General features: G+C 37.3%; 2 protein-coding genes across 2 annotated transcripts; one reads left to right on the plus strand and one right to left on the minus strand.

Annotated features, from left to right (window-relative positions):
• The first annotated feature begins 7,816 nt into the window (after window positions 1-7,816).
• Window positions 7,817-10,039, plus strand: LOC107792735 (uncharacterized). The gene is made up of 2 exons (XM_016614969.2): window positions 7,817-8,185; window positions 9,091-10,039. The coding sequence occupies exons 1-2, from the start codon at window positions 8,150-8,152 to the stop codon at window positions 9,895-9,897; spliced, it is 843 nt and encodes a 280-aa protein (XP_016470455.1). The 5' UTR covers window positions 7,817-8,149; the 3' UTR covers window positions 9,898-10,039.
• A 2,543-nt stretch (window positions 10,040-12,582) lies between these two features.
• On the minus strand, window positions 12,583-17,425 carry LOC107792734 (monofunctional riboflavin biosynthesis protein RIBA 3, chloroplastic-like). The gene is made up of 6 exons (XM_016614968.2): window positions 16,906-17,425; window positions 15,871-16,089; window positions 15,148-15,473; window positions 14,811-14,940; window positions 14,427-14,723; window positions 12,583-13,142 (listed from the first exon to the last, which is right to left on the minus strand). Exons 1-6 carry the CDS (start codon window positions 17,263-17,265, stop codon window positions 12,879-12,881), a joined length of 1,596 nt encoding a protein of 531 aa, XP_016470454.1. The 5' UTR covers window positions 17,266-17,425; the 3' UTR covers window positions 12,583-12,878.
• Between the last annotated feature and the right edge of the window lie 495 nt (window positions 17,426-17,920).

Consider the following 17,920-nt stretch of genomic DNA (forward strand, 5'->3'; position numbering starts at 1 on the left):
ATAGAAATGTGCGGTTGGCACAATTTTTGAATACTTAGCCATATTTTGTTCATAATTCATGTAAGTCACACTCACCTCTGTATCACTCTTCAAATCAAGTTAGAACAAAAATAACACCTAACTACAAAAGAAAAAGGAAAAAAAAACATGGGTTGCCTCCCAAGAAGCGCCTGATTTAACGTCGCGGCACGACGCATATGACTGCCACGACGTGGCTATCTCCAACTTTTCCTAAGTAGTGCTTCACCAAGTGACCATTGACCCGGAATACTTCGTTGTTTTGTTCTTCAAGTTTAATGCACCAAAAAGTGACACACTCACAATTTCAAAATGACCACTCCATTTAGATTTTAGCTTCTCGGGAAACATCCTCAACCTTGAATTGAACAATAATACAAGATCACCCACCTTGAACTCTTTGTTCCAAATGTATTTGTCATGAAGATATGCATCTTTTCTTTGTACAAGGACGAACTTGCATAAGCATGGTACCAGAACTCATCCAATTCATTCAAATGCGCAACCCTCAAGTTAGCAGCTACGTTCCAATCAAGATTCAACTTCTTTAGAGCCCACACGGCCTTGTGCTCTAGTTCCACCGAAAGATGACAAGCTTTTCCGAACACCAATCGGTATGGCAACATTCCGATAGGTGTTTTGTAAGTCGTCCGATAAGCCCATAATGCATCATCAAGCTTCTTGGACCAATCCGTCCGATTAGCATTCATTGTTTTGGACAAGATGCTCTTTATTTTCCGATTGGAGACTTCCATTTGCCCGCTAGCTTATGGATGATAAGGAGTTGTCACTTTGTGAGTAACACCATACTTACTAAGTAAAGTGTCGAAAGTCTTGTTGCAAAAATGTGGGGGGGACCATCGCTTATAATTGCACGTGGAGTACCAAACCTTGTAAAAATATTCTTCTTCAAAAAAGTCACCACACTTCTCACCTTATTGTTGGGTAAAGCAATGGCCTCAACTCATTTGGACACATAATCAACCGCGATCAAGATGTATGTGTTTCCATAAGAACTCACAAAAGGGCTCATGAAGTAAATACCCCACACATCAAAAATATCAATCTCCAAAATGGTAGTGAGTGGCATTTCATTTTTCTTTGAGATTCCACCGGCCCGTTGACATTCATCACATCTTTTCAATAACTCACTTGCATCCTTGTAAAGAGTAGGCCAATAGAACTCGCAACTAAGCATTTTGGCCGCCGTTCTTGCTTCACCGTGATGACCACCATATGGCAAAGAATGGCAATCCCCAAGAATTTTACCTTACTCTTCTTCCAGTATACTCTTCTAATCACCCCATCCGTACAAATCCGGAAGAGGTATGATTCATCCCAATAATAATCTTGAAAATCCTGTTTGAGCTTCTTCCTTTGGTTTGAAGAGAACTCATCCGGAATGATTCCATACACAAAAACATTTGCCAAGAGTTGCTCATTGGGAAAGGAGTCATTGATTTCAAGGCCATCATGCGGCCTCCCCTCCTCCTCCAACCGAGATAAGTAGTCCGCCACTTTGTTTTTACTATCTTTTATATCTTAGATGTCAATATCAAACTCTTGCAACAAGAGCACCCATCTCATCAACCGAGCTTTGGAGTCCTTTTTACTCATAAGATAACGAAGCGCCGCATGATCCGTGTGGACAATGACTTTTGCACCCATCAAGTACGGGCGGAACTTCTCAATTGTAAAAACAATGGCAAGGAGCTCTTTATAATTGACTTGGGCACTATTCATGGTCTTACTAGCATAATAGTTCGAATGAAAAATCTTGTTGATGCGTTGCCCCAAAACAGCCCCAACCGCTACGTCACTTGCATCACACATAAGTTCAAATGGTACACTCCAATTTAGAGCGGTGATGATGGGAGTAGTTTTCAACTTGAACTTCAACAATTCAAAGCTCTCATGCAATAATCATTGAAGTTGAACTTAGCATCCTTCTCAAGAAGCTTGCACAACGGATTCACCACCTTAGAGAAATCTTTGATGAAGTGCCGGTGAAAACCCGCGTGGCCTAAGAAACTCCGCACACCCTTCACCGAAGTTGGAGGTGGAAGTTTAGAAATTAGCTCAATCTTTGCTTTGTAAACTTCAATTCCATTATTTGAGATTTTCTGGCCAAGGACAATGCCTTCCTCGACCATGAAATGGCATTTCTCCCAATTGAGCACCAAATTGGTTTTTTCACATCTAGCCAACACTTTATCTAAATTTGCAAGACAATCATCAAAAGAATTTCCAACCACATAGAAGTCATCCATGAAAACTTCAAGTTAGTATTCCACTATATCCATGAAGATAGCCATCATACACTTTTGAAAAGTCGAAAGTCGTCAGTGCATTGTACAAACCAAATGGCATCCGCTTGAAGGCGAAAGTACAATAGGGACATGTAAAGATTATTTTATCTTGATCTTCCAGAGCAATAAGAATTTGGTTGTAGCTCGAATACCCATCAAGAAAGTAATAGAAAGAACGACCGGCCAATCTATCGAGCATTTGATATTAGAAAGGAAGTGAAAAGTGATCCTTCCTTGTGACTTTGTTGAGCTTGCGATAGTCCATACACACCTTTCATTCGGTCACCGTTCTTGTAGAAATCAACTCATCCTTGTCATTGGTGATCACTGTCATGCCCCCTTTCTTTGGGACACATTGAATCGGAGAAGTCCACGAACTATCGGATATGGGGTAGACAACCCGACATCCAACCACTTGATAATCTCCTTTTTGACAACTTCTGGCATAGCCTCATTGAGTCTCCTTTGATGTTCAATAGATGGTTTGGCGCCATCGTCCAATTTGATCTTATACATGCAAAAGGCGAGGCTTATCCCCTTAATATCCGCCAATGTCCACCCAATATCCTTCTTCCTCTTTTGTAGCACCGCCAATATGGAATCTACCTGCACGTTAGTCAAACAAGAGGAAAGAATAACTGGTAAAGTAGAACAAGGACCAAGAAATTCATACCGAAGATGTGGAGGCAATGGCTTCAACTCCAAGGTAGGAGGCTTTTCAATATAAGGCTTTGTAGGAGGAGTTGTCCTATTTTCAAGATCCAAGGACAATTTCTGGGGTGCATAGTTGTACGACCCAATTCCTTGCAAAGAGTTCACACATTTCATGAAGCCATCCATCTCGTCATCATCAAAGTTGAGCAAGACGGCTTCCAACATATCACCAACATTGATTGTAGCACTCATTTCATCAATAATAACATCGGTCAACAAGTCCACAAAAGAACACACCTCATTGATTTTTTGGTTGCCGCATGGACTTACACACATGGAATATCACTTTTTCATCACCGGCCCAGAATGTAAGTTCTTCGGCTTCAACATCACAAAGAGCCTTCACCATAGTAAGGAAAGGTCTACCAAGAATAATCGGCACTTTATAATCAATCTCACAATCTAGAATGACAAAATTTGCCGGAAGAATAAATTTATCAACACGAACCAAGACATCTTCAATCACACCCAAAGGCCTCTTCATGGTACGATCGGCTATTTGCAATCTCATAGAGGTGGGTCTTGGTTGCCCAATTCCCAAAGTCTTGAAAACCGAATAGGGCATCAAATTGATACTTGCCCCAAGATCACAAAGAGATTTAGCAAACTCGACACTTCCAATTGTACAAGGAATCGTGAAAGCACCGGGATCCTCCAACTTAGGAGCCATTGGGTGCACAATCGCACTCACTTGATAAGTGACTTTGATGGTTTCAAAATTCATTGACCGCTTCTTTATCACAAGATCCTTCATAAACTTTGCATAACCGGGCATTTGTTCTAAAGCTTCAACTAATGGTACATTGTTTGAGAGACTCTTCATCATTTGAATGAACTTCTTAAATTGATTCTTACCATTTTGCTTGGCAAGTCTTTGAGGGTATGAAGGTAGAGGCTTAGGAAATGATGTCTTAGCATTTTGCACTACCGACTCTAGTATGTCAATAATGTGTTCCCTAGACGAGTTCACCTCCTCTTGAGTCTCTTCCACACTATTATCAATATCAATCCGAACTTCATCATTAGGTTGCACCATATTATTCGGGATCTCCTCTTCTTGCATCACTTGCTCATCATCAATAAGTTGCCTTTGACTTGAGGTTGGTGCATTTCTACCTCTTTCACTTCTTATGGTAACGGCCATGGCATGTCCCGTGTTGTTTCCACCATTTGGGTTTACTACCACGTCACTTAGTAGTGCCTCCTTAGGACAAGAATTTTGTGCTTGAGAGATTTGCCCTATTTGAACTTCTAGGTTGCAGATTGATGTGTTGTGTGAGGCAAGTTGGGTATCCGAATCTGCATTCTTTTCCATAATTTGCTTGAACATATTTTCAATATGCCCCATCTCATTGTTTGAAGAACTTGAACCATGAGAAGGATAAGGAAGCAGGTTGCTCAGTTGCTGATACATCGGGGGGCTTTGAAAACCCGACCCCCGGTTGCCTTGATTGTTGTTCCATACGCCTTGATTGTTACCCCCCTCCCAATTTCCTTGATTATTTTCACTCCAATTTTCTTAATTGTTGTTGTTGTTATGCCGATTCCCTTGATTGTTGTATCCGCTTCAATTGCCTTAATTGTTAGAATTCCAATTTTTTTGATTGTTTTGAGGTCGCCATTGTTTCTTTGTGCTTAAAAATTGTTCACATATTGCACCTCCTCTTCTTGTTTATTATAGGAATCATATTCCTCTAAACTACCATCTTCTTGCAGATAGTTCTCCAATCTATTTTGCACTTGTGGACCCTTGGTCCTCCTCTTGTTCACCATCATCTTCACTCCCTCCATGGCATTGGCTTGCTTGGGATTTTGTACTTGATTTAGTTGGGCCTTTGCTAGTTGAGTCATGTTGGTTGTCAATTCGGCAATGGCTTGCCCGTGGTCTTGCAATTCTTTATGAAAGTGGATCATGTTTGGATCACCTTGTGGAACATTGGCCCGAGATTGTCAAGCCGATGACGTTTCTGCCATTTCATCCAAAATCTCACTCGCCTCCGCATAAGGCGTAGTCATGAAGTTTCCACCGGCAAGTTGATTCACTAAACATTGGTTGGTTGTGTTAATCCTACGATAGAAGGTTTGTTGAATCATATTTTCCGTCATATCGTTGTTGCGACATTCCTTGACCATAGTTCTATAGCATTCCCATATCTCGTGTAGTGGTTCACTCGGCTCTTACTTGAATGCCAAAATCTCATCTCGAGGTGTAGCCATGTGCCCGGGAGAGAAGAACTTAACGATAAACTTTTCCACTAACTAATCCCAAGTGTGAATGGAATGGTTCAGTAATCGTTCCAACCAATCTAAAGCTTTCCCCCGTAGAGAGAAGGGAAAAAGCCTTAGCCTCAATGCATCCTCGGAGATATTTGTTTGTTTGCTCCCCCAACAAGAAATGAACGATTATTTTTGGTGTTTTTCCAAATTAAAAGCCTAGGGATCTGACCATGACCTAGGTGTTCGCCTAATGGGTTAAATACGTTAATACTTATTTTGTTGATTGGGGTATATTATAGCTCTCAACTCTACGTTACCCATCCAATACCTCTCGGTCAAAGAGTGATTTTTTGCCCAATTTGACTTTCTCAAGCTCAAATGGGTATAAAACAAAATTGTTGATATGAGCTCAAGTCGGGTTCTTACTATCTCTAGTTTGAACCCTTTAATTAGGCTAATCGAACTCTCAATTAACCTAATTTCTTGTTAGCCAAGTTATCCTAGACTAGGTCCTTCTTTCTCAAGTAGAGATTGAGTCAAAAAGGCATGAATCAATGTTTGCAACCATTAATTCTAAAATTGAAGCATGAACAAGGCTAAATAATCAACACCCAATCATAAACAAGCATTAAATTAAATACCTATAAGGTTTACACACTAGGGTTGGGTCACAACCCTAGTAAGAATCTAGCTACTCATAGTGGGTATTGAAGAAAAAAAATGCAAATAAAACCCATAATCAAAGATTAAATTGATGAAGTATAATGTTTAAACACTAAAATAATCAAAAACTTCCTAAAATGGCAAAAGGTAACGGCTACAACAACTTTCTACTTCGAAACTTGACCTAAAATTGTGAAACTCGTCTATTTATAGTGGGCCAGAATTTACTGACAAAAATACAGTTCGGGAGGTTCTGCGGCCGCACAATTCCATGTGCGATCCGCAAATTTCTTCAGTTGGCATGAGAGTGGGTTTTTACAGCCGTACATTTCTAAATTGCGGGTGCGAAGCAACTTCTGCGGCCGCACAATTCTTGTGTAGTCCGCACTTCAGCAAGGCGTCAGGACTTGGTCTTTTTGCATATTCTCTGAACTTTGATTTTTTTTTCCAGTGAAAGCCCTGTTCCGCGGTCGCATAATTCATGTACGGTCCGCACATTGGTCAAAATCCCTTTGGGTTATGTTGCTTGGTTTGCAACCGCTGATTGAATTCTGCGGTCCGCAATTTCTTCTGTGGACCACACTTCTTTGCCTCTGCGCTCTTTAATGCCTTGTGCTTCGGAACACTCCTTTTTAGTCGGATTTCATCATGGTAGACCAAACTTCCAATATTCGTGCAATTTGCACAATTTCATTAGTTTCGAAAATACAAATTAATACTTTCGGACTAAACCCAAAGTAAAAAGGTGCTAATAAGCAGTCAAAATTTTCACTTATCAATTTACACTATTATTTTCTTTATTTCCAATAAGATCAAATGAACTAACAATGTTAAAGCGGAGAAAATCCTTTTAAAAAAAACTACAGTTTATATTCAGAACTCATAAACTTCAAATCTCGGTCCGCCTCTGTCTATTCATAATAAGTATATTACTAGTAATTTGAAAAATACATTAATATATAGGGTGTGCTTGGTATGACGAAAAATATTTTTCAGTTGGTTGCACAAAATAGTTTGAAAAATATTTTTCTAGATATCACATTTTTCTGAAATTGGAGAAAAATAATTTTTCTAGAAAATGTTAGAAAAATATTTTCCAAAAACTCCACCTACCCTCACATCTAACCCCAACCCCTTCCGCTTTCTCTCCCTACCCCACCTCTCCTACCCCCTTTCTCCAAAAAGGTTTTTTTTCAGATTTCAGTTTACAGGTTCGAAAATTTACTCTCAACGGATCCTACGCACGCTGGGAATACCTCTTTCGTGTGTCTTTCTCGTGGCGGGAACAGAACAACAGGGAAAGACCCGGCCCAGTTCGAGCTTTATTTATTTAAGAGAGAATGGGGAGTGAATCGAATTCTGCTTCCGTTCTTTGGGGTCTTTTAGGCCCCTCTCGATCTTTTCTACGTTGAGAAGGGAGAAGGAGTCTAAATCAATGGACACTAATGAACCATCATTGATGGACGTTGCACATGACACGATCAATTCGACTCAAGGTCCGACGCTAATAGAAAGTTCCAAAGTTATGAGTTCGGAGGTTTATGTATTTGGAGTTTGCAGATTTAGAAATTAAAGAGTTTACCGGTTCGAAAGTTCGCGGATTCGAAAGTTTAGCGGTTCAGAAGTTTATGGAATTTGTGAGGTTCAGAAGGTTGTTGGTTCGAAAGTTTATAGCTTCATGTTTATTGTATCTAAATTATTTATGAATACTCTTAAGAAGTTATTTTCGTTAATTTGGATACCAAACACCAAAAAATGAGTAAGATTACTACTTATTTTCCAAGAAAATATTTTGTTGGAAAATTTCCTTTGTACCAAACACACCCATAGTGTAATAAAATTTGAACTGTCAGCTTATTTGTTTAAGGTAAGAAGAGACAAGGGCGCTAAAAGTGTGCAATCCAAAAATAGTTCATAGAGTAGAACGAGGGAGAAGACTTAAGAAAAATGGGGTTTTTTCTTCTTCTTCTTTTTTTCTCTTTCTTTTTTCCAGTAGTACTTCAATGGAAAGTCCTTAAGATGCCATAATAAACTTTTGTTACCATAATAGAGATTGGTTGCTCAATACTGGAGCATCTTTTGTCTTTTTTGGGTAGCTTCCTTCTATATAAGACTTACAATCCATCTCTCCTAAAACTCCCCTTCCCCTCAAAAATTCTTTTCAAGATTTCATTTCTCTTTTTCCAATTCCTTCTTCTGAGTAATAGTGATTGTGTTTGTGAGAGAAAATGGAAGAAATGGCTTCTTTATGGTGTTACCAAGAGGTGCTTCCTTCTTCATTTTCATTACAGTTTCTCACTTCATGTCATCTCTGTACCATTTTATTCTGTTTATAACTTCACTTCAAAACTGAAACCCCATACTTTCCTCTCTGTGTGTGTGTGAAGAGTCTGAATGCCTGAATGGGGCAGTCCATAATGGCTAGATAAGAAATATCTTGAAATGGATTTACGGAATATCATTGTATTTTGCTAAAACTCCAACCTTATATAGAAACAGTAAAGGGCAGTCCGGTGCACTAAACTTTTCTATGCGCGGGGTTCGGGGAAGTGCCGGACCACAAGGGTCTATTGCACGCAGCCTTGTCCTGCATTTTTGCAAGAGGCTGTTTCCACAACTCGAACCCGTGACCTCATCGTCACATGGCAGTAACTTTACCAGTTACGCCAGGATCCCTTGTAGAAACAGTAAATTTAAGTATTGAGTTTTCTTTTGCACAGTCAATGATCTTGTGTCTTTAGACTAACTGTAGTTTTTGTTTGGTAAAAGTGGTGCAATCCCTTTTTCTCTAATTCGAAACAGGTTTTGCTTTGATTATTAGACATTTTCACTGTTCAAGAAGCTATAGGCAAATCTAAAGAATTAATCATTGCAGGGCCCAATGCATCAATTTTTTCTATAATATTGGTATCCAAGGGTGAAAGATATGCTTTCTACTTAATTTTTGTTTTTAAGTTTTAAAACTTTTGCATTTGAGTGAGATTATTTCATCACCTTCTACATGGGCCCTGTCTAAGACTTGTTCATGGAATGATTATAACCAGATAATTACTGTGAAGATTTCTTTACTGATCTTTCATGATTAGCATGTCTAAAGGACCTTTTCTTTGTTAATAAAGTTCAAATTTTTAAGACTTTTCTCTAACTTTGTTTTGATAAAATGTTGCAGAACATGGAGGAAATGAGACAGAAGCTAGTGTACACTAGTCTTGAACTTGAAAAGTTGAAAGTGGAAACAAGTGAAGAAATAAGGAAGAACAATGAATATGTAAAGCAATTGATCCAACTACAAAAGATGGCTTGTCAAGAAAGAGATGAAGCAAGAAATCAACTTCAGGAACTACTCAACAAAATAACTTCATCTCAGTTCCAAGTTGATAGTCCTCTTGTGAAGGCAACAAAAGCAAATTCAAGCATAACTGAATCAAACAGCCTTTCTGAAACATACAATTATCAGTCACATTATTCATCCCCGGTCGACTCGTTTCTTGATGCAGTTTCATCCCCTGAATTTTCCAACAACAACATGGCTAATTCAAATGCAGTACCCTATATGAATCGGCCTTTGGATCAGGCCACATTGGTTATTGAAAATCTTGTAAAGGGGAAATCTTTGCCACAGAAAGGGAAACTGTTGAAGTCTGTTCTTGAAGCAGGACCACCTCTACAGACACTTCTTATAGTTGGATCACTTCCTGAATGGCGTAATCCGCCTCAGCTTAAGCCGTCTAATATTCCACCAGTTTCCATTAAAGGGTGTGAAGCTGAGATTACAAATCTGAATCTTGCTTCAAGAATATTGCATTCTCAACCTTATTTTGAGATGTCATGTGGATCTTCACAAATGATGTCAACATCTATGTTGAACTTTGCTAATTTTCCCTCTGGTTCTTGTTTGGAGAATCAGAGGTTGATATCTTCTGGTGCAATTTTGTTGTCCTGGGAAAGAGACAAAGGTTGCAGTAAAACAAGTTGAAAAATGGATGCCTATGCTTCCAATTTTTGTATAAAGCAGATTGCTGAGTGTTTGTAAATTGGATATACTGATTTTGAGTTTGACAGTATGAGTTCTTTTTGGTTAATGAATTTCATATTTGTTTTGGCTTTTTACTATTACAGTTCTCTTTTCTTTATTCAATAAACAATTACTATGAATGTGAATTTTGATTATGATTCAATATAAATATATTGATATATCACTCAAAACTTAATGTTTGTGGCTCCTTAAATGTGCAACTGAACCTTTTCCCTGAAGTTTTTGTTGTCTAAGAAAACATTTTATGTGTTTTCAGAAAAAGAATTGTTTTTGTCATTTCCACCAAGAAACAGACCCTCCACCAATTGGACTCTGTCTAACGTAGACTGAACTAAAAAAGGGCAGCCTGGTGCACTAAGCTCCCGCTATGCGCGGAGCCCGGGAAAGGGCTGAACCACATGGGTCTATTGTACGCAGTTGTACCCTACATATTTGCAAGAGGCTGTTTATATGGCTCGAACCCGACCTCTTGGTCACATGGCAGCAACTTTACTAGCTACGCCAAGACTCCCTTGCTAATGTAGACTGAACTATCATTTTAAAACTATTCTGACAGCAAAATTCTGGATATAGTATTTGTCCAGTGAGCTGCCTGCAAAATGAAAGCATCGTAGTGATTGCAAAGAAAATGACAAACAAAAAATGTTATCAGTGTCTAGAATCCTTGGTATCAAAAAGAGACTCGCGGTACAGAAAGTCTCAATAGAATTTGATGAATCCTATCTTCTGTCCTTAAGACGGATAAATGAACCAAGAATTCTCTTTTTTGATCGTCTACAACAACAGCCACAACAAGCCTAGTGGAGTCCCACAAGTGGGGTTTAGGGAGGGTAGTGTGTACGCAAGACCTTACCTCTACCCATAGGAGGTAGAGAGGCTGTTTCCGGTAGCCCCTCGACTCTTTTTTTATCGTCTGGATAGTAGAGATTTGTAACCTCTTCTTGCAAATAAATGAACTTACCAAAAAGTTAAGTGTGAGTGTTGAATTCTTGGATTCATCACTAACCTTGTTTGTCTATATTGGTCTCTAACTTTGATATGACCGTCAGTACATGTCCTCAAAAGTTTTTTCTAAACTTAGAATACTCTCCAAATACAAAGTTCCTAGACTAAGTTAACCCTCAAATTTTCTTATAGCAACTTGTCTTAAAATCCCTATCAATTCAATTCTAAGAATCCTTTCCTGCCTTTTTTTTCAGAAATTCAGAATAGCATGTCTAGTCCAAATTCCTCTCCAGGCATTGGACCTTCGCGTTGGGATCCACTGCTGATTGCCTCAGTTGGTGTAATTTGTTTGATACTTCTTCTATTTAGTTATTTGAAGATAATACAGACACGCTGTTGTGGGTATCTATCTGCACGTTTGTACAGAAATCCAACTCAAAGGCATCATCTAAACGAGCAAATTCTTGATGATACTGATTCACAGATCCATAGCAGGGGACTAGACTCTTATATTATGCATTCACTGCCAATCACTCAGTTCAAGAAGAACAACGAACAAACAACCAGACCAAATAATGCAGATTGTGCAGTTTGTTTAGGTGAATTTGTAGATGGTGAATGGCTGAAACACTTACCTTATTGCTCTCATGTTTTCCATGTTGCCTGTATTGACACTTGGTTTCAGATTCATTCAAGCTGCCCACTGTGCAGATCAAATGTATTTAATGTCAAAATGCAACAAGGACATTCCATTTCTATGTACACATTACTAGAAACTCTGAGAAGGGAAGATTTCAATCATGAAAGGTCAGTGCACAATGAGGATATCCGGTCACAGATATTACATAATCATCCTACTAGAGCTGTAGAAGGAAGTTCTGACTAGCGCTTTTCCATTTCCAACTATGTCTAACAACTAATTGGTATGTCTCTCAATCATTACACTGTCTATAGTGAGAGCTCCACAGTATGCTCTCTTCCTGACCCTGTAGAGAGATTTATGAACAAGGATTTGGGATATATATCATACTCTTTGATTAGCAAAGACAAGTTCACAAGCACGAGAAGAAGTTCAGAAGAGGCAAGGATAATCAGAATGGTTAGCAAAGTCAGAAATTATGGTAACAAAAGAACGATTTAAGAGTTTATGTGATGTATGACAAGTTTTTTCTTCCTTGTAAGGATGATACCTCCTTGAGATTTCTGTCTGATGCAACTAACTGTCCCTTTTATCGAACAGTTTGAATTATCATTCCTACGTAATGAGGAATTCTTGTAAGAACATAGATAATAAATTTAGCAGATTGTATCATGCCAAAGTACAAGTTCATTCTTCACATTTCTTTCTCGTCGTCCATCAGTCCATGAAATTTATCGTCAGTGATAATAAGTTTGCTTCATCCAACGGAACACAAATAACAAAAAAGGAACACTCGGTATTATAAAATACTGGTAATAGAAGTTAGACACGATAACTGACTGAATAAAACTATACCAATCAAATCAGAAACACAAATTACACCAAACAAATTTTAACTGTGGTCATATTTTTTTCTCTAGCTTGTAGCTCCATTGAGATATATGTATTTGTTTCAGCTTATAGATTGGAACTCATATTTTCACTTCCTTGTACTGTTTTTTTCAGTTAGTTGAACATAGTGGGACTTGGAACTTGCAAAATCCCTCAAATAACAGATCTTTATCCATTAAAAGATGAAATGAGATACAGAAAGTTAAAGTTCAGAAGAAATTTTTTAGCTTTTGGATTTTGGATGTACATAGTTATCTGGCTGGGGAACTAAATTAAAGAAAGCACAGCAGAACAGTCTATCTTTCAGAAGGTATTTTTGTATCATTGCTTGCGTTTTCTTTTCTGTAATTGGAATATACCTCAAATAATTAGTTGTCCAAAAAAATGTGAATCAAGAATGAAACAGATGAGAGAATCTCCCTTCTTGAAAGTAATCTGCTATTACTCAACTTTCTTTTCTTTCCTGGGGCGGATCTTGTTTCTTTAAACTTCGATTGATGGACGCCTTAATTGGTCCCTGCACATCAGATCCATATATATGACTCATTTTTGTTCGTTTTGTTTCCAAATACTTCCTGTTTTCCTCTGTGAAGGGTGTCAGAACTGGTACTCGTCCAACGACAGCTAAACCATATCCCTTTAGACCGGTAAATTTTGCTGGATTGTTAGTCATTAAGCGCATGGTACGAACTCCTATATCCCTCAACATCTGTTGCAATCAAATAAAATTAAGTCATATTCTTCCATTTGTTAATAGATACTCAATTATCAGTAGAAACTAGAAAATTAGTACTTGATTGTCTGTCGATGTTGGGAAATTGGGATGAGATGCGGACCCAGGATTTGAAAGTCGCGGGGCACTATTATCTTTAACGTAAATATGAAAATAACATTAGTTGCAATAAAATTTGGCGTGCAACTCTTCGAACACTTAGTGATTACGAGTTCGTGGCCGAAAGAATATTTAAAACATAAAAAACTTAAAATCATGACTAATAAAAGTCTGTAAGCAGTCCAAAAGGCCTCAATCGAAGTCCCAGAGTGAACGAATACTTGCTACTTTACCAAAGTAAACGTTGAAGGGAGAAGGTTTTAGTTGTCTTTATTTTTTTTATTTTTTCTAAATGAAATAATAATAAAATTTGATTAAAAATAAAGATTATTGACTAATGAAACTAGTTAATGATATATTTTATCCCCCTTTCTTATTGTCTTTAATCATTATTTTTGTGTCTCTTTATTAACTTTTCAAAGTCTAGAAAGACGTATCTCCAATAGAGTTTTGAATATTTTGTGTAGAAGATACAAAGAACTAATTGTGAAGAGAAGTTGAGTTTTGGAGCTTAGATGGAAGATTTTAAAAGAAAAAAATTAAACTAAGTGACTTCTATGTACTAGTACTAAATCGTTGAAAGGAGAAGGGTTTTAGTTGTCTTTATTTTTTCTAAATGAAATAATAATAAAAATTGGTTAGAGATAAGGATTATTGACTAATGAAACTAGTTAATGAAATATTTTATCCCCCTTTCCTACTGTCTTTAATCATTATTTTTATGTCTCTTTATTAACTTTTCAAAGTCTAGAAAGATGTATCTCCAATAGAATTTTTGAGTATTTTGTGTAGAAGATACAAAGAACTAATCGTGAAGAGAAGTTGAGTTTTGGAGCTTAGATGGAGAGATTTTAAAAGAAAATAATTAAACTAAGTGACTTCTATGTACTAAATTAATGTTTGAATTAAAAAATAAATAAACCAAGTTGATTACTAAATATGGAGTACTAAGGTCTGGCAATGAGGGAATGGAACCAACAGCCTGCAGAACCAGTGCAACCAAGGGGCATTTTGTTGTTTTAAGGGAACAATTAAATTATTATAGGGGTCCTCGACGTATATACAATAATATATACATGGTTTTTTCCAAGCCTATAGGGTGCCAGTAACCCCTCACCTCTCCCCTGATTGTTATAGATATGAGAAAATTATGTGACTAACCTGTGCACCAATGCCATATTCACGAGCATCTGCAGCAAAGCCGAGTTCCAAATTGGCTTCGACAGTGTCATGGCCTTGATCTTGTAAGTTATAAGCCTGAAGCTTGTTACCGAGGCCAATGCCTCTTCCTTCGTGGCCTCTGAGATAGATAACCACACCTCGACCAGCTTCCTCAATCAACTGCATTGCCAAATCCAGCTGATTACCACAATCACATCGTCTAGATCCAAATATGTCCCCCGTCAAACACTCTGAGTGTACCCTTACCAACACATCTTGGCCATTCCCGATATCACCCTGTTGAAAACTTTTGAAGTTTAGAATTCCGGATGAATTATGCAACTTCTTTGAAGGATAAAATCACTAATAATTTATGCTTTTGACCTTTACAACGGCTATATGCTCAGTTGCATCAAGCTTTGAACGGTAGCAGTAAGCCTCAAATAATCCCCATTTAGTTGGTAAACGTGACACTGCAGTTCTTTCGACAAGATTTTCCCTCTTTCTCCTATATCTGCAAGCAATAAAACATGACATACAAATTAGTAAGTTGGCTGTTGTTGCTTTCTCATGCATAATTTAATGAGTACAAAATGAAGGCTGCAATAGGCAAATATGGAACCTGAAAATGCAGTCAAAGTTCTCAACACTATTATGCAGAATAGGGAACATGGAAAGAAAGAGGCTACAGAAATGGGATGAACAAATGTTGATGATTCACCTTACTAAATCAGTCATTGAGACAATAGGAATCTTGTTCGCCAAGGCCAAATTCTCCAAAATGGGCTTGGTGGCTATTGAACCATCATTTTTATCAACTATAGCTGAAAGAACAGAAACAGGTTGCAAACCGGCTGACATGACTAAATCAACAGAAGCCTCAGTATGACCAAATCTTCTTAAGACCCCACCATTTCGATACTTGAGGGGGAAAACGTGGCCTGGCCTTCTAAAATCTTCAGGACTAGAAGTAGGAGATGACAATGCAAGCACAGTTTTAGCCCTATCTGAAGCCGATACACCAGTAGATGTGCCCACCTTTGCATCCTATGAACGATAAAACAAGGTACTTTAATGAGCAAAATTGTTACCAAATATCACACTACATTTGGATATCATGGAATTTTTCAGTCAGCCTCGGAAATTTAAATATAATACATTTAGAATCATTTACACAGAATATAGCTTATAAAATTGCTACACAATGACACAGATACATAAACGATAGAAATCTACTCGCCACTATATAAATGCAATATAAATAGAAACTAACAAGAGTTACATTTAGTGAAACTGCAGACTTTCTGTTACTGTGTCGACCATACTGATATCAGTTCCCAATCAATTCGTCGAAATCTTAGCATGTATTTCAGTCATGAGATATAACAAGAAGGCGTACAATACAACACTTTTAACAATGGAAGGAAGAGAAGAGTCAAATTACCACTGTGATTGTGAAGGATGGAGCAGAAGAGTCATCTTCTTTTTCAGGTGACATCAAAGGAAGCTCAAGTCTTTCAAGATCCTCTTCTTTCATTCCCACAGAAATAATGCCTGACCCATATCTTACCATGAATGCAATTGCCTCTGCACTAGCAAATGATGCTCCCATTACAAGGTTTCCTTCCACTTCCCCACTTTCATCATCTACAACAATCACAAACTGACACATTTTCACAATCATAAGTTTTACCAAATGAACACAAAACTACAAGTTAAATTCACAAAAGAACATTTTTTTGTACTTTAGTGAACTTTACCACTATAATAGTAAAGTCACAAAATTATTATTATTTTTATCATATTAAAGTGAATGAATTTTAACCACTATAACAGTAAAGGCACAATATTTTACACAATATAATAGTAAAGTCAAGAGGGGAGCCTCGGAGCAATGGTAAAGTTGTCTCCGTGTGGCCTATAGATCATGGGTGTCATGAAAGCAGCCATTATTGCTTGCATTAGGTTACGTTGTCTACATCACACCTCTTGGGTGCGGCCCTTCCCCGGACCATGCGCAAATGCGGGATGCTTTGTGCACCGGGCTGCCATTTTTTTTAATATTAAAGTCAACTTGATGGATCAACTTTTTCATTATTGTGGTAAAATTTAGTGAATTTAATATGATTAAAAAAATAGTTTTTTTTTACTTCACTTTATAGCAGTAAATAAAGTTAGTGATTTTAATGTTATAGTGGGTAAAGTTCAATTATTGTAACGTGTATAGTCAAGGGAGGAGGGAGAGTATCAGTTATGGGTTCGGACATTGTGAACCCATAACTATGGCCAGCTATGGGTTCAGTGTCAAATTCAGAACCTATAAGTTTTAAATTCTGGCTCGCCTATATATACCATGGATAAATTTCAGTAACTTTGCACAAGAAATTGTGAAATTAACTCCAACCCTACTAGTCCATTCAACTAATATTTCAAGAAATTCACAAAACTCAAGTCCCAAAAATGGGGGAAAAACACCAACCTTTCCTTCACGCAATGCAGTAAGTGCCTCCCCAATTGAAGAATAACCGCTAGTGGGACAATCAGGATCACCCTCAGCATCACTCACAAAGAAATCAATAGTTTCTGGTGTTATTTCAGCACTCAATGTTTCAAATGGAACTGAAGAATTCTGATCATTCAAACCACCAAATACAGAACCATTCTGATTGCTTTCAAATGGGTTAATTCCAGTAGAACAGCATGTAGTAAATACTGTTCTTTTTCTGTATTGCCCAAATCCAACAATATTTTGACAAGTCCCAAAACAATTTGAGCTGATAAAGATTCTTCGAAATGATGGATGTTTAAACACGATACAATCCATGAATGGAACAGACATTAGTTAGCAGAAAATATTGGAAGTTAACTGAATTGTAGTTTTACTGGTTTTTTTGGCTGATAATATTGTACTTGGATTTGGAGTTTGCAAAAGACGCCATTTTAAGAGAGAAAAAAGAGCACCTCTAATTATCTCTCTTCTTATCCAATGACGTGAAACTAATAAAAGAGTCTGATTTTGAACGTAAGAGGACTTTGAACCACATGCATACAGCCAAATTGGATGTGCAATATCCTTATTCCTTGTCTTTTGACAAAACTTCTAAAAAGAAATAATTGTAGTACATTTAATCATGTTAATTTAGACCAGCCAGATTATACATGTTCAACTTACCATATAAAAAAATTAACTATATACATATATTATAATCACTTTTATCTAAAACAAGCGGTCATTCCATCATTTCCATAACACTTTGACCGAATTAATTTTGGTCCTAACTTTATATTAGTTTAAAGAAATCTATTAAAAATATAAAATTTTATTAATTTAGAACCCAATAACTTTGGGCTCATATATGTTTCACAAAAAAAAAAAAAAATTTCCTATACAATATTTGAAACTTATTTACCAGAATTGTCCTAATTTTGTATATTACCTGTCCTAAATAAGATTTTCTTACAATTTATATACAAATCCATTATTAATGCCTTAA

This window comes from Nicotiana tabacum, chromosome 9 (genome assembly GCF_000715075.1).
Source record: "Nicotiana tabacum cultivar K326 chromosome 9, ASM71507v2, whole genome shotgun sequence".
Classification (NCBI taxonomy): Eukaryota; Viridiplantae; Streptophyta; class Magnoliopsida; order Solanales; family Solanaceae; genus Nicotiana; species Nicotiana tabacum.

What these genes read in the sequence shown, in the direction of transcription:
- LOC107792734 (XM_016614968.2), bottom strand. Translation starts at nt 17,265, where the DNA reads ATGTCTGTTCCATTCATGGATTGTATCGTGTTTAAACATCCATCATTT. An exon ending in CATCCTTCACAATCACAGTG is followed by an intron (nt 15,474 to 15,870) that starts GTAATTTGACTC and finishes TATCGTTCATAG; the next exon opens with GATGCAAAGGTGGGCACATC. An exon ending in AATATGGCATTGGTGCACAG is followed by an intron (nt 13,143 to 14,426) that starts GTTAGTCACATA and finishes TGATTGCAACAG; the next exon opens with ATGTTGAGGGATATAGGAGT.
- LOC107792735 (XM_016614969.2), top strand. Translation starts at nt 8,150, where the DNA reads ATGGAAGAAATGGCTTCTTTATGGTGTTACCAAGAG. An exon ending in CTTTATGGTGTTACCAAGAG is followed by an intron (nt 8,186 to 9,090) that starts GTGCTTCCTTCT and finishes AAAATGTTGCAG; the next exon opens with AACATGGAGGAAATGAGACA.